This window comes from Nilaparvata lugens, chromosome 6, assembly GCF_014356525.2.
Source record: "Nilaparvata lugens isolate BPH chromosome 6, ASM1435652v1, whole genome shotgun sequence".
NCBI lineage: Eukaryota > Metazoa > Arthropoda > Insecta > Hemiptera > Delphacidae > Nilaparvata > Nilaparvata lugens.
This window is the reverse complement of record NC_052509.1, coordinates 39247845-39265110: the sequence shown is the minus strand read 5'-3', so window position 1 is coordinate 39265110 and position 17266 is coordinate 39247845. Positions and strand designations below refer to the sequence as shown.

The window sequence follows — 17266 nt, the reverse complement described above, 5'->3', positions numbered from 1 at the left end:
ACTGGTTGGACACCAGTGCTGGTGTATTAGAATTATAAAATACCGCATGTCATTATTATTTCTGTCGGAGTCTGCACTTCATTCCAACTATTTTTCAAGTTCAACGACTATCGATGTCAAATAAGGCAGTAACTTTGCTCCATCATGTGTCGTCCGGATATCAGTGGTGTCGCTATTTGAACTGGCTCAACTGGTAATCACACACACACACTCACACATCACGCTATGTCCCGCATCAAAATTCGAAATAATCCAATCAGATTGTGTGTAGTTGTTGGTTAGGGAGTAAGGAAAAGAAGATGTAAACTTGATCTCAAAGAAGATCTCAAACTGTAAGATCTCAACTGTTGATCTCAATCAACTTGTTGGTTAGATAGAGCGAGCATAAGGGTTGAATTTCCATGAAGTTCAGACATTTTATAGAGAGGTGATGAGGGAATAGTGTAGACAGGAGTTGAACGACTAGGAGAAATTGAGAGAAATATGGTTCCTACAAAATAGGATGTTCCCCATACATATTTATTGACTTCTAGGCTGGTAATATTCAATACATGATATTTGATATCATAATCTTATTGATAATGGACTGGTAATTGCTAAATGTTTCTATGAGAATTTTGTTGACAATTACAACCTTTTATCTTCAAGTGGAACTCGTATTTTGTCAGTTTGATTTGTCACTCCCAGCACCTTCTTTCAACATTTTGTCTGTTCATAATAATGCTGATGATCACCTCGATATCAGTTCAAACAAGAATTAGAAAATTAATTATCTACAATGTACGTGATTCCCGATCAAATTTGTTTTGGATCTCCAATTTTCCAAGAAACTTCTTCCTTACTCGTCATTTCTCTTTCTATTCCCAGTTTTGTTAAAATTTTGTCCAAAGTAAACGGAAAAGAAGATGCCGCTTAAACTAAAAAAAACCAAAACTACGGCCTTTATTTCAGATATACTGATCAAACACACACCTGAAAACAAGAACCTGTGTCAGCCATAATGGATCTGTCAATATTTGTCAATCCACTTTCAGTGTCAATTTACGGTTCTTCTCAATATGCTATGTTCTCTCTGTCGGTATCTTATTGATGATTAATAATAGCGATAAGCTTCCTCAATCACCAGAGAACCCACAGCAATAAAGTAATATAACTTGCATTATAAATGTATAGAGCAAAATAATTTAAATTCTGGTAAGGATCTTTCTTTATCATTTCCACTACTCTCAGGTTGAATAATAATAGCTATAGGAATACCAAGGCGGTACCAATCTCTACCATTCAAATAACTAATTATTGCGAAACGAAAACCAAGTATAAAACAAAGTATATACTTCCAAGTATATATAGAACGAAACCAAGTCTGTCTTATCGCCCCCACTACTTTACACTTACCCATCAAGTGGACCAAACTCTCAGGCTCTCTACTGTTACATAACGAACATATGCCTATTCTCCTCCTGCCAATGCCCATTCTCCTCCCTGTCTGGTCTGAAATTTAGCGGCAGCATGGAAGCTCTCGCTCTAAAAATTATATTTATGAAAGTCCTCTTGTAAGAGTCATTCAAATACATGCGATCTCTCAAGTCTACCAGTTAAGAAGAGTACATACTATGATATACTGACTGATCAGCTCGCTCTCTCCATGCAATACAAGTTCTCTGTTTCACTTCTAGTAGCATTTGATTCATTCAATTCAACCATCTGTCAACTTGAATTGTGCCATCAGACCATTCTATGCTTATATCATAGCGCTGACAGAGACTCAGTCAAACCTTATACCAACCGCATTTCCTGATAAAGAATTCATACGCTATTCTACGTGCATATCGACTCTCTGGCAAATTGAATACTTTATTGATATAATTCATATGAATTCTCAAAGCGTACATCAGCTCCATACCGCACTCTAAATAGATCACATAGTCAGGGGTATTTTTGGGGAGGCCAAGTAATCTTTTCATGAAATATTTTTGAATTTTTTCTACTCGGTCACTGTGCAAGTAGCCCCACACTTGCGCTGCATATGTAACTGCAGACTTACATGCCGCACTAAAAACATGCCACTTGGCTGAAAGGGGAACTGCCTCATTCTGGATTAGGCTTCTCCACGTACTATTTATACCATATCTCGCCGCTGTTATCCTATCATCCCAATGCCTTTTCAGTGACAGAGAGGACGTGAATATTACCCCCAAATATTTATACTGATTCACAACCTCCACAATCTCATCTCCATAGAACCATTTTTCACTTCTTCTAAGTTTACCACCTTTCTGGAAGACAACAATTTTAGATTTTCCCATATTTACAACTAAGTTCCACTTAATGCAATAACTTCTTAATCTATTTATCATTTTTTGCAAGAGAATCGGGGTATCGGCTAATATAACGACATCGTCAGCATACATGAGCCCATTTAAATCTAGGTTTCCCACAGATACTCCTCCACCTATATAATCACAAAGATCATGGTATAAATAGGGAGAATAAAATTGGCGAGGCCAAACAGCCTTGTTTTACGCCGCTATTTATTGCAAATTCGGCCGACAATCCTCTACCACTGTTACACCAAATTCTACACCTATTATCGCTATAAATCCCCTTTAAAATATTTATAAATTTTCTAGATAGGCCTATTCCATACAATCTGAAAAATAACGCATTCCTATCAATATTGTCATATGCTACTTTGAAATCGATGAAAAAGCCGTATAGTTTTCTTCTTTTAACTTAAAAAAATATAAAAAAATAATTAAAGTAAAAAATAATCAACAATGCTATGGAGAACAAATATGTTATCGACAGTCGAGTAACCAAAACGAAAGCCTGCCTGACATTCTTTTATAATACCCCTGGTTTTCTCCCACTTGCATAGTCTATTCCACATTATGCCCATGAAAAGTTTTGTCATAATATCCATACACGAGATGCCCCTATAATTAGAAACAATAGCAGGATCTCCTTTTTTATGAAGAGGAAAAATAATCGCTCTTTTGAAAGATTCAGGGATTTCTCCATAAGTTATAATATTGTTGAATGTTCTTAAGAGCAGTATTTTGAAACTCTCCGGGGCTTTTTTATGAAAATCGGCTACAATAATTCTATCCTCTCCAGGAGCTTTATTGTTACTCATTTTAATAAGTACATCATCTAATTCAATCATTTCTAGTTCTTTATCTGGAGATAATCTAGAGACATTCTACATTATAATCTGTGGGTATACCTTTCAGTGCTACAGCATGTGATACTAACTTAGGAACACAGAGCAGGGATAGGCCTACTTGCTTTTCATTTTAGCTCTCACAGCTTAGAAAAGTTGAAAAAATAGCCCGATTACAATCACTGATACAGATTCACTGATAAATGGAGCGCAAGAAAAATTGATTTTCCACGGCTATAATTGCTGTAATTAAATTGTGAGAATTCGACAATTTATAAATACATAGTCACAACTGAACATGCAGGAGTAAATCAACCACAAGAATAATAATTATTGCGGGGCCCACATGACTGTATCGGATATTTATTAATCTCTTATCGCTGCTCTCTCTCTTTCCCGATCCGATTTTCAATTTCTGTCTTCGTTTATCATTTATTGATGGTGTGTAGCATGAACGCGCTGCGCCGGTAGTTTTGCGCCTAGGAAATTTATTGGCTGTAGCTACTGCCGTTTTTTGGCCGCCGTCAAAAAAGCACCCAAGGTGTTATGATTGGCTCAGATACCGGCAAACGTAATTCGTACAGGCCAAAACACCCGGTGCTATAAAGTACAACATATGGACGTATTCCACGCATAGGCAGCGTATAATTACAAGTCCAATCCACTTTTGCTGTTCGCCTGCTCGAGATGTTTGCCTGTAGATTGTGTGTACGTAGGCCGATGCAGCTCCAATCACGATATGCAATATTATGTAGGTTCAGCACAAAATTGGTTGCGTACCGTCAAAATATGTTTACTGTATACTGTATTTCTTATCATTTTCGTTTTCATAGCAATGGATTGCCGTTTAGAATAGAGATCGATGAGTTGTATCTCTAACCGAGATGTCCTCCGATGTGATCACACAACATCACATCGAGTAGTGATCATTCAATTCGGCGAATGTCTGCACTTGAACGATTGGTGGATTCCTCTACTGCAGATCTATAATGATTATTAATCTTATAGAAAACTGAAAGATCTCCGTTCTCAATACACAGTATTTTCTTATATTTCTGTTTTATTAAATTAATGACAACCGTAAGCTACATATTTATCCGACAATGCTGGTGCTGTCTGTCACAAACCGAGCGACCTGGAAAGTCCGCGACGAGATTTATCACAACAGAGATTGTTTGCCGAGGAAATTTACAACTTGAAAGCGTTTTATTCCAAGCGCATAAATCAATACCTGCAACCGCACGATACCATTATATTGTAATGTCAGGCGCGCTTAGCGTTGTAACTTGTAACAGAATCATTTCATGCGTTTCCCGAACACCTTTGTAGTAATAATCGTCCGAGATTTTTATATTATTTCCAGCGTCGTTTAAAATAATGAGGTAAATCGTTGGAGTAAAGGGCCCATAATACCAGAGAGCAAAACCGAAGGTCATGTGGATAGTTGTATTGTTTTCTGTAGTTTCTGAGTCTCGTACAAGTTTCTATTACCATAAATCAATCATTTGAAACGTGTTTACGGTGACATATTTATATGCCCAATTGTTGTTTACGGCATTTACTGATCAGTATGGAGATTTATCTCAAAATTTTGACAGATGATCGTTTACAGGAGCTAAACGTTTGGTTTGTGAGGTGATTAGGCGTTCCCTTACAAGAAAGTTTGCATGTATCTAATTGAACTTTGCTTATTTTTGAGACGTTAATTTTCCAATCCTATGATAAATAGTCAAAATTTGAAATTCTATGAGACTACCGACTATTGGATAGTATTTAAATAACGATATTACAATTCAATAGGCCTTCCCTCTTCTTTCTGTCATTGTAGATTTTTCGTATCATAATTTTCCAAGATTCAAATAAATCACTAATTCAGGAATTCAAATTCAATTTGAATCAATAAGAATTGTAGATTTTGTTAAGCCTCAATCTGTGTTATTACAAAAATAATAGGAAACGAAATAAATAAAAAATTATGTAGCTTCAATTGGACACACTCATTAATTAGTAATTACTCTTCAAACTCATATTTTTTACTATGACTACACTGAAATATCTTCGGTGAAATACGTTCTAGAACCGTTCAGTTAATTATTATTGAAAGAGATTGCCAAATTAATATTTTCATAAATTTAATTTGTTGATGAATCCATTTCATTGATTTCTCCATCTCTTTTGCATGTAAACAACTTCCCCTGCTCTTTGTCTCATAGTCTGTTCTTGTTTCTCGTTAGTCAAAAACCGTAAAGAACGTCGCCATCTTGTTAGCTAAATTCTTCCACATCCAGAGCCCTGATCATCGATTCTTTTTTTTTTATTTATCACGCAAACATCGGCTACAAGGTGTATATATTGTCGTTAATGACGACACTGGAAAATAATGATCGATGCACTTCTTCTTTCTTGTCAATTCACAATCGTGAAATGATGCGATAAGTACAAGATGAAAAAGTATAGTAAAGTATTCTATAGAATAGATTATAGTATATTGTGGGTAATGGAATGGTATGGTATGGTATTGAACCAAAGCCGAATAATTTCAAGAACAATATTATTCAAGACTCTTCAAAATAAATTCATTATTTAAATCAATATTGTGTTGGTCATTCGATAGTTATAGAATCCAATAAACTGACACACTTAAGCATTAAAAGCATTCCAAGAGACACGTATTGGACAGGTAATATGTTAATGAAAATGAGGAAATGAAGCATGCGTAGTCGCTTAGTGGAATAATTGAGTAGCAAGAGGTCGAATAGGATAGGATCTACGATGGTAGCAATTAGCAACTATTACCAATTATATTTACGACCTGCAATAAAACCACACTCTAGCGCACTGAATAAGCCAGAGAAAGACAAAAAGTGAGAGAAACAGGAAGAGAGAACGAGAGGGTGCGCTTTTGCTAATGTGAAATAATAAAGTAGAGCTAGAATGGTTTCTCATTGACAGGGTAGCAGAATGGGTGTTACTTATCAGGTCACAAAGCTGCCGACCAGGCAACGTTCAATCGTTAACTAATCAGGCTGGATAGAGGAAAAGAAGAAGGAGGAAGAGGGAGAAGGAAAAAAAGGGAAGAATTTATAATAAACTAAAAAGAGGAAGAGGAACAAAGGTAGAGGAATAGCAGAGCAAAGCACAGATGTAAATTTCCCATGAAAATTGATTTATAATTATTGATAATTGATTATTCAGTTATGTACAATTATTACACTTATGTAAGAAGGCACAACAGACTTATGCCCAAATAATGGATCGAAAGATGACATTAATATTCTGGTTTTGATGTACAGTAGAAAAAATTGACTCTAGAAGGAGTTAAAGTAAATTCGTATGGCATTTGTTGATTGGGAGTTCCTTGCGGGAAGGTCCCACCTCCTGAATATATAATTTAGGCCGTCAATGGGCCTTACGACTGTCATACTGCAGCCGGGCCCGACAATTTAACGTGCCCATCCGATAACATGGGAGTGATCTGATCTAGAAGGAGTTAATTCATTCTCTTTCTCTCTTCCACTTGATCGAGTTCAAAAATCTTGATTACTGTCAATAGCTTAATGTGTGAATTTATGACTTCTTATAAAGTGGATGAATACCACAAATTATTTTCTTTTTTTTTTAATTTATCAATTTTCCAGTTTTATCCAGTGTTATAAGAAACCAGATTCTTCCTATAGTAATTACAAATTCAGTACATTACTTCAAATTGACATTCTTCAATTGAGATCAATGAAAATAATGAGAGAACACCCGAAATTTGAAGAAGGTGATGAGAAGAAAATTGCAAATCTCTGAAAGAGGAAAGAATGAAAAAATCGAAACACCTTGAACATGGAGTAAGAGAGAAGCAGAAGAGGAAAGATTTGAGAATTTGTCAATTTCCTTTCAGAATGATGATAAAAGAGGAAGAAGTATCAGCTACTGTGCAAGCATGCGTGTGAAAGTGTGCCCAATAGATTTCTTATTGCACTGCAAGTAACAAGTGCACTGAACGGAAGGTGCAATCAAGAAGTTCACGGCAAGTCCGTTTAAAGGGACTTGAACTTGAAGAAGAAGCTCTCACTCCGTATAAAATAAGTGGAAGTCGTATCCTACTGAGAAGTCAGGCTGTGAAGTTGTGGCCAAAGAACGGAGTCCAATCACTTAGAAGTAGTGACTAGTAAAGTGAGTAACTTTCATGCAATGTTGAACATCCTTCTTTGTCTTATCAGGACACAAGCCAATTGTCAATGGTCTCTTGCTTGTTGCAGTGGGCACCTGCTCGACTTAATTCTGCTTTTCTGCACTTATTTCAACGTAATTGGAGTGATAAAAACTCTTCGTTCGTGCAAAAAGCTAGTAGCAATTTCATAGTCACTCATCAACCGTATCTATTGCCAATGCTGTTTCATTAAACCATCTATTTTCCTTGTATTAGTTTCTATTTGAAAATTTATCTGAATGTGAAATTTCGTAACACAGGATATCATGCTAATTCTAGTGGAGGAAATAATTTAAACTTTGGTAAACGCTATATTATAGAGGCAAGTGGTAATGCTAATCTATACCGTAAGCATACAGTGGATATAATGCCTGATAACACCGAAAAGATCAATGAAAAACTCAAAAGGCATTTTCTCTTTAGAATTTCCACATAAAATAATTTATTCATACACTTGATATCTTATTCTGAATAATAAAATATTCAAAATATATTTTCCTTTGCTGTTGTAATACAAGATGTATTAGTTCTAATGAACTATGCTCCTGAATATGGAGTATAAATCTATAAATCAATCCTCCATAACTTCAATCTTTTCATTCTTGGTATTTCTGTCTCACTCTTTTGTTATGTCTCTTTTCTTCCACTGATGTTCCCTTTTATACATACGCTCACACATTTTTTTGAAATCGATACGCCATAAATTTTTGAAATATTTACAGTCATATATGTAGGAAAGCTGGCGAAGAGAAATCGCCAAACGAATTTGCATACAATGTAGAAAATATTACGAAGACTTAATCGAAATGCCCACGCGGAATTCCATTCAGAGTTAATTGGATGATACGTGCTTCATTATATTTAAACTCTTGGTCTACAAACTGTTTCTTCATTAGTGGAGTTGAATAGTAGTTCAAAAGTTGTTGAATAATAATATTTAGACCTACTAGTGATGATTATGAAAGACGATAATGAGCTATGTTTGAAAGATTAGACTATTTCTTTTAACCTTCCACAATGTTTTTCACAGTATTTGAAACGAAATTCAGAACATAACGGAAAAAACTATATACATTCTTCAAATGCTAAGACAATAAAATAAGGTGTTTCCCAATAGCCTTTATTGATGCTCGGTTATAAGGCGGGATGCACACAGGAGAAACGCGTTTCGTGAAAAAAGTTTCAGGAAACGTGAAACGAAAGTTGCTCGCAATCGACTGATAAGATTAAGCAGGGAACGTTTCTTTTGTATGCATGCGCGAGTGAAACGGATTGCATGAAACAAGTTTCATGGAAGATGGCTTCACGAAATGAGTTTCTCCGCTGTTCATCCCGCCTAACATGTATCAATATAGAAAAAAAACCTAAAAAGTTGGAAATTACTATCATTGGAAGAGATAACTTTCCAATATATATATACTTTTTTTTTATGATTAAATTGTGTTAACAATGTCAATACATTAATGTATCTTGACTATAATAACTATTGCAGTTTTATATTATCTAATATCACTCTATAATTTACATGTATTACACCACAACAAAAAAAAAACAGAAAATGAGCATATATTTTGATTATAGAAACAAAGACACCACAGAGTAGAAATGAAAAATAATGGGAGAAGAAGAGTAGGGAAAGGGAATGACTATTGACAGAGTGAACAGCTGGCTGTGTAAGGTCTGTGACCGAATAGCAGTCACCAAGAGAAGTGATGCATTGCATTACAGTCAATGTACAGTGCACTATTAGTTTACGTGCTAGAAGACCCACCAAGTACATTCGGAAATGTTATCTGTGTACATAAGATTGTTTTATCTATACATACAAGTATCTACAGGCCCGATACACACTCTTGCTTGATTCATGTATTGACTTGGCTCCAGGATGCATATTTATATGGCACGTCACAACATACCTGGACGTCCTACGGTACACAATATTGACGACAAACTCAGCTATGACAAGAAGTCTCATGCAATGTCCATTGTTTCAATTTTGTTGGTCATTTTATTCGTTGTGTTGTTTCGACTACAGCAAATGTCAAGCATACTTTGAACATAGCCTACATATTGATGGATCAGTTAAGACAACGTCATTCATGGATGGAGATTATTGTGTGGATTTTTAAAAACGTTCTAATAATAGCTGCAGAGTCTTCAGTTTTCATATTCCTGTACTCTGTTTCAGATAACAATAATCTATAACGAATAATAATAATAAGCTAATAAGGAATCGACAATTTATTTTGTTAATTTTAGTATTTTGACCTCTTCTTCCCAGAAACAGTAGCCTACTCGTAGGGGCATATGCACCATTCACGTTCAACGCTCTACAACTACATGAAAGTATGATCGCATTTGTTACAATGTGTTGCATTTCGGGTTTAAACCAACAGCTGATCTATCTGAGTTTAAACCGAGATGGTGGATACCGCCTTGGAGTTTTAAATCTGTCTTGATTACTTTTTGCCTGTTATTTTTTCGATTTAGGGTGAAAGTACACTTAACTGATGGAACAACATCTTCCAAAGAGTGCACAGTTCACCTGTGATTGTAAACAAAATTCTGTTAACTAATTTTAGTATTTTGTTGATCTGTTGCAGGGGAAAAGCCGTACCGCTGTCAGTGGCCTGAGTGTGAGTGGCGTTTCGCGCGGTCTGACGAGCTGACGCGTCACTACCGAAAGCACACGGGAGCCAAGCCGTTCAAGTGCGCCATTTGCGAGCGATCCTTCGCCAGGTCCGACCACTTGGCGCTGCATATGAAGCGCCACCTGCCCAAGCAGCCCAAGTGATGTTACTGTCACTACGATGACATCAGTGACGTCACTTCAACCACCTCTACCACCAATCATCACGAAAGGCACCCGAGTCATACCTGTGAATAAATCTAATTTAATAATTGTAAGTTATAGTGAAGTAGTTACGGTGCCTTTCCTATGTTTGTGACATTAAGAGATAGATAGTTTTGGAGACTTTGTGCGGGAGAAATAGGAGGAACAATAAAAATTCACGGCTACAACGTATTACCTTGTTAAATCGAATTATATAATGATTTCTTTGTTGTAGTGAAGGTGATGTGATGAATCAATCAGTATTCAATTGAAAGACTTGAAATTGTCACAACTTATTCATTGCAGTGAGTTTCTTTGGTTTATCTAAGAAACTTATATTACCTAAGAAACTTGATTTTTGTCACCTAAATACTACAAATATTCAAAGTTTTATTCATTTACAGTTTCAGTGGTATTCATTTATTAATTTATCAACCGCTCTGATTTCATCTTTTGCTCCTCTCTCAATCATTCCTATGGTTTTCGTATCAAGAATGAATGATAATATTGGTTGATCTACATCTTTTCCAACTGTATTTGAGAAAGTATCAAGTTAATTTGAGAAAGAATGAATTGTATTTGAGAATAGTCACTTGTAATTGAGAGTATGTCAGATGTGGATGAGAATAGTCAATTGTATTTGAGAAGTCATCACATGTAATTGAGAATAGTGAATTGTATTTGAGAAATCGTCAAATCTAAATGAGAAGATATCAATTGAAAATGAGAAAATTCTCTAATTGACATGAAGTGACTCTTCTGTAGCCTACAGTACAGGTTTGATTTGAGCAGGAAAGGATACTGTACTATGTACACAGTATTTCAATTACTACCCACAGGCAAATAAATATTTTCAATGGTGGAAGTATTTCCGCTGTACTGTTCACGAATGATGGATGAGTATAATTTTTATGTATTTAGAATAAAAAATTGCTACTCCTCATCCTGTACACCACAGTATATTTATATTTAATGTAGCTAGCTGACCATCATACATAAATATAAGTTGAGACTCACAGCTAAGATAAATTTAAAATCATTTCCCAATTACAACTGACATCTTCTCAAATTGAAATGATACTTTCTCAAATAAAATTCACTATTCTCAATTAAATTAAAAGTGATGACTTCTCATACAATTGACTATTCTCATTTACATCTGACATTTTCTCAAATACAAATGACTATTATCAATTACAATAATTGATACTTTCTCAAATACATTTGGAAAAGGTGTAGTAGATAAATAACGAACGATTTTTACAAAAATATCCTGTTATTTCAGTTCCAGTAGATTTAAATTATGAATACAATACAGTATTCAATTTTATATTCAGCGGAAAAAATTAGTAAATATTCATTGTTTGTGACAATTTCAATTGTTTTATTCTACAGTGTTCATGTGTGCATTTAGTGGAAACCGATTGATGTATCATGTTGCTGTAACAAAAAGAAACGATAGTGCCTCGTTCATTCTTCATAAATGGAATAGAACTTGAGTGATAGTAAATTAGAGATTTATTTTATTGTTGTTATTTTTATACATAAGTACTGTAATTAGGTTGATATTTTGCCAAATTTTTGGAGTTAGTTTCTAGGGAACCATTTGATATTTATTTATGAGAATATAATGTATATAGTGATTGTTTAATCATCAAAGGTCACGTAATTTGGAATCTGAACATTTTGGAGACGTGGATTATTATTTTATCAATATGCAACATGGCGAGGTTTTCATAAACACAAGAGGCTTCGAAATCTTGTTTTGAAAATGATAATAAACTTCCAAGCTTTCGGAATTTTCCAGTTGATGCTTCATTCACATTCAATATGAAACTGACGTTTCCTGACATTCACTCCCTGACTTCAACTGGACGATGATAGATAGCACTGAAGTGGAAAACGGATCAAATTAGAGCATTCCATTTTTAAAAGACGAAGATTTCACGAATATACCAGCACCAGCTTTAATTTTTCTTTTCTTCATTCTACAAATTTCATAGCTTACATTATTTGTTTCATCAGCAGAATTACATGCCAATTCTTAGAGCTATATAATATCTGGTTACCTTGTTATCGAGATGAAAAAAATCTAATATAATCGAAATGATGAGAATCATTGATTGAAATTATCAGAGAACAAGAAGTTATAATTGAATGCTCGTTTAAATAGCTTTGATAGTCAAAATATAATTATTAATCAAAGGTACATAACTTTAACATATATTTTAAAATTCATATATATTTATATATAAAATAATATTTTAAAGTAGCTCACTTTTATTTTTAGGGCTATTGTGTTTCAAGTAAGTACGGGTATACTAGACGATCCCATCAATACTTTTCTCACTCACTTCTCGACGTCAATTTGCTATGAAATATAATAGAAACCCAGAAAACTGGTTTTCGCAATAACCAACTATATATGAAACTGGCAAAATAAAACTGTTCAAATTGAGGAAAAAGCAAGCTCATTTTCTCATTTTTCATTAAGATTGAGTGTTGTTTATCTTAACAAGATATTTTCTTCGCAGGATTCATAATCCATTTTCACAACAGGGGATTATTTAACACTTAGAAGACTACACAATTAGAAGATTCCTTCTCTAATTTTGAACACACATTTGAATTAAGTTTAGATGTACTGTACATCTGAACTTAATTAATGTGTGTTTGAAATTTATAAGGAATCTTCTAATTTTGTCCATCCTTTTCTATTCAAGAGTTGAAATCCCCTGTGAGTTAGAGTATTTTGTAACAATTGTTTTAAATCATTTCAAAATGTTGATAAAATACTGTACAAAGAGTAAATAATAATATTAATTGATGATTACCCTAGCCGGTTATATGAACAATTAGCATAGGCTAGACAACCTCCAAAGACATTCTAAAACTGTAGATAATCAAAATGTAGTATAATTTAAAGAATGATGGAGTGGAAGCATGTATTGTGCGATCAATTGAATAGTATGAATGATTAACAGTTGATAAGTTACTTATGTCGTTGTTTTATATTGAAAATTTGTATGTATTTACTATTTTTGGAGCTATTTATGATTATCGTTCTTCTCTATGCATTAATATGTAATATTTTTATATAGAAGAGAGAATTAACCGGTAAATTTAACTGTTTTTATATGTATTATTGAAACCATGATATCATGGAATATCAAGTACCTATTTTTGATGTATTTATACATTTGAAAATATTTATCCATATTATACATCAAATCCATACAGCCATACATCCATGTGAGATCTAATTTATCTTCCATTAGAACAATAATTGATAATTATAGACTAAAATAATGTTGTTGTTGCTTCAACAATAATAGTTGCAATTATTTTATTCCAACAAAAAATCAAGTGCCAAGTTTATCATACAATCATAATGTTTCAAAGTATTATTATAGTTAATTGTAAAATACTATTGCCATAATTAAGTACCTATTTTTGCAAACAGCATTGTTTCACATTATCAAGTAATTTCTTGGAATAATTCATCATTTGCCAATTCTCCACTTCAAAGCTTTATTAGAAGATAATTTGATATTAAAAATGAGTGGCCGTGTTTTTGGCTTTCCCAAAATTAACTTATAGGAACAAAATATAAACTTAGATATAGTTCGTTTTCTATAACGTTTCACTGATTCCTTCAGTTCAGGACCCACTCTTCCAAGGTTGTGATTCAAAATTGATATTACTCAGTATGTTAAATTTTTCAGTTTTTCATAGATCTATCCAATATACCTTAGAATACTAGGTATTCTAGGTACATTGGATCTATCCAACCATTTGCATCCGTTGAGGCATTTGAACCCAGTTCAACAAAGCTACAACAGTTGTTCACACAAATTATGTTTATTTTGATATAGTCTACTGAGTCCCATATCGTTTGGATACTAATAGTTATCTGTCACCTGTATTTAGATTTCCCCCAACCAATGTAGGTGACAACGATATCCTGTCTTCTTGCTTTTTCCTACCATATTTTGTCTTTCTCCCTCCAGTTACCACATTGAAATCATTCTCTCTTTTTACTTTCCTTGTTATGCCTCTCACCTTCTACCTCTTTCTCAACGATCTTTCTCTTCTTAATTCTCACTCACACACTCTCCCTTAAATTTTGTTATCGCTCTCAATTGATCTCTCACTCATCCTCTCTATTCTCTCACTCTCCTCACTTATCTTCATTTTCGTTTTCATCCGTTCACTCTCCCTCCCACCAACTCACTCTTTCTCTCTCTACTTCAATCGTTCTCTATATAGCCTATTTCTGTTTCTCAACCTCTATGTTTCCCTTTACCTCAATTCACTATTATTTTTATTATTGTAACTTCTCTTATTCCTTTTTCCAATTTTATCTGATCAAATCTTCATCTCTCTTAATGTAATTATATTTATTCTTCTCCTAACTTCACTTCTTCACTTCTTGGTACTTCGATTACTACTCATTCTGTATTCTCAATATTTGGACTCAATTCTCATTTTTGTCTCTATTTGTATCGCTTTCCGCTTTCTCATTTCTTTATTCCTCTATTATTTTCTAATCTTCTTATTCCTATCATTCCATCATTCCATCATCCCTCATTCTCTTTTTCTTTATCTCTGTCGATGATTAACTTCAATTCAATTTTTCCCATTTATTCCTTCATTTTCTGCCCCTTTCTCTCACTTTATTCCTCTCTCTCTTCTCCTTCTTTACCATTGATAATGTCAACGGAAACAATTTGCTTGTGAGCTTTATAATGTGAAGGGCTCTGTGCATTGCCAGAAATGAGTTGGCCCGTGACTACACCATAGTAGACTACACCATAGCAGTCAGTTCGGGTAGAACAAGCACATTGAGTAGGCATAGCTATAGTTGATATTCACTCTAAACTGTCAGCATTCTATATAAAATATCGCCAACATTTCCCATTAAACCAATGCTGACAGTTCTCACTAGCATGACATGTTTATTCGGTCAGCCGAGCGCGAAAATGTCTGAAATGTATTTCCGGGACAGTGGTCGTAAAATAGTGACGGACCGGCCGTTACCTGGCCGTGACTGGTCCGTGATTGACTGTTTTCCGCTGTCAATTGCCGTGAAATTGTCCCCCGGAAGATGCTAGATTAAACCCTGCATCGTTCTGATATAGTGCACTGAAATATTCATGCCGGTCTTCACCATACAGTATTTATAATTTCCTTTTTTTCGTATACTCTTTACGTTTATTCCTTTCCTCGTATATTATTTATTGGTTTATTTCTGTAGTTGTTATTTTTTATCACTATTTTACTGCAGATCGCCCTGCTATCTTTTTGGCCTGTTGACTAAGATCAAAGTGTCGTGTAGTGTAGTACTGTATACCCATCCTCTGCACATTGAAAATAATCTAACAATACAGTATTTTTTACATGTTCACACTTCTACTTCACATTAAAAAGATTCAAAACAATAGACAAGATATGTCAAGTTATGTTCTATTTACTTTTTTTATTTTTTAAGCTAGGGTACTGACTCTCAATAAGATATTGCTTGAAGTAACCCTAGAAGGAATCAGAGAAAATGACTAATATCTTTCATCATTGGATAGTTTTACAATAATAATTTCTTACAGTTTAGTTTGATATCATACAATTTCATACAGAATACTTTCTTCAGTGAGCTTCTAGTGAGTCAAGAAGAAAAGACTGTTTATTGCTGGTTTCCCCAATTTGCCATTTAACAAGTAGTTTTTTTTCTAGTTCCTGGCAGAATAAGTATCAGTCAAGAAGGGTGGAAAATATCATAACATTTTTTCTATTCACTTTGTGCCTTTATCTGGGGAACTCTTATATCATGGACCCCTTGATTCATTATAGAACTCTAAAGTAAGCCTCAATGAGCTTTTAAGGTGTTAACAAAACGCTTTAATTTTCTGGTGTATTATTAAAATAGTTTGTGCGCTTTTGAAACGAATAATATGCTTTATTTTCTTATACATTCTCATTCATTCTATTAATAGAAGTCTCAATTTCTCAACTAACAATGATCTCTTCATTCCACAATATATTATTATTCTTAATTTGAATTCACTTATTTTTAATGCTTAATCGATTAAGTATTGAGGTAGATCCAAAGTCCACAACAATCAAAAGTATAGGCGTAGATGCAAAAATCCAATCAATTTATAATCAAATTTGACTGTGAAGTATTATAGCACTATATATATGTTCATTCTTGATAGCTAAGATTCTATTTTTTAATTCGATCCATCTGTAAAGTACAATATGGGCAATATCATTATTGTTATTTTATATAAAACTTTTAAAAATGTATTTTGACTAGTTGTATAATTTAAGACAATGTATAGCTTTTATTATTTCCAGATAGTTTTAATTTTTATAATTAATTCTAGAAAAATATAGTTTCTAATATTGGGTTCTACCATGATTTTGGGTAGCGATTCCAAAATTGAGCAATCTTCTCTTGATATTTGTATACTTGTGTTTTGTTTTGTATATATAGGGTAGATGATATATTTTTGAACATGACTATATCTAAAACATTCTTGTTTTGAATGGGATCAACTCAAGTCATTCCACAATCCCACTTAATTTACATGATCAATTTCTGTTATTGTACTTAATATTATGTATATATATATTTGCCTCTATTTTTCTAACTGAGCAGGAGTCATTGCTTGTTGATTTAATAAACTTTATGACTGGATTCTATTGACGTTTTTCGTTGACATTCACATTCCCTAGAGAATTCCATATCCGAAGATTGAATGATTCCTTATCAAGATAATTTCCTTATTCTATTCCTGTTTTGAGCTTCTTGATTTCTCCTTTCCTGGAGATATTCTTGAAAGTATCATCATCATCATCATCGACTTCAATGAGGGAATGATATCAATTATTGATTTTTTCCGACACATATGAAGATATTCCATATTAATACTGGAAACTCTTGAGATACTAATGTGAATTACCAAGAGAGGAACTGGAAGTTTAGTGTTAAGCCTCGTACATCAAATTCATACTAAAATACTTGAGGTGGGTGGAACTTTTGGGACCTACCTAAGCGTTCTTGGTTGAG

At 33.9% G+C, this 17266-nt stretch overlaps 1 protein-coding gene across 1 annotated transcript in view; it reads left to right on the top strand.

Annotated features, from left to right (window-relative positions):
• LOC111055215 (dendritic arbor reduction protein 1-like) overlaps positions 1-10590 on the top strand; it is a 77930-nt gene extending 67340 nt beyond the window's left edge. The window contains exon 5 of the mRNA XM_039430770.1: positions 9968-10590. Within this exon, the coding sequence (XP_039286704.1) occupies positions 9968-10158 (191 nt within the window). The 3' untranslated portion in view covers positions 10159-10590. The remainder of the gene's footprint in view (positions 1-9967) is intronic.
• Positions 10591-17266: the final 6676 nt, after the last annotated feature.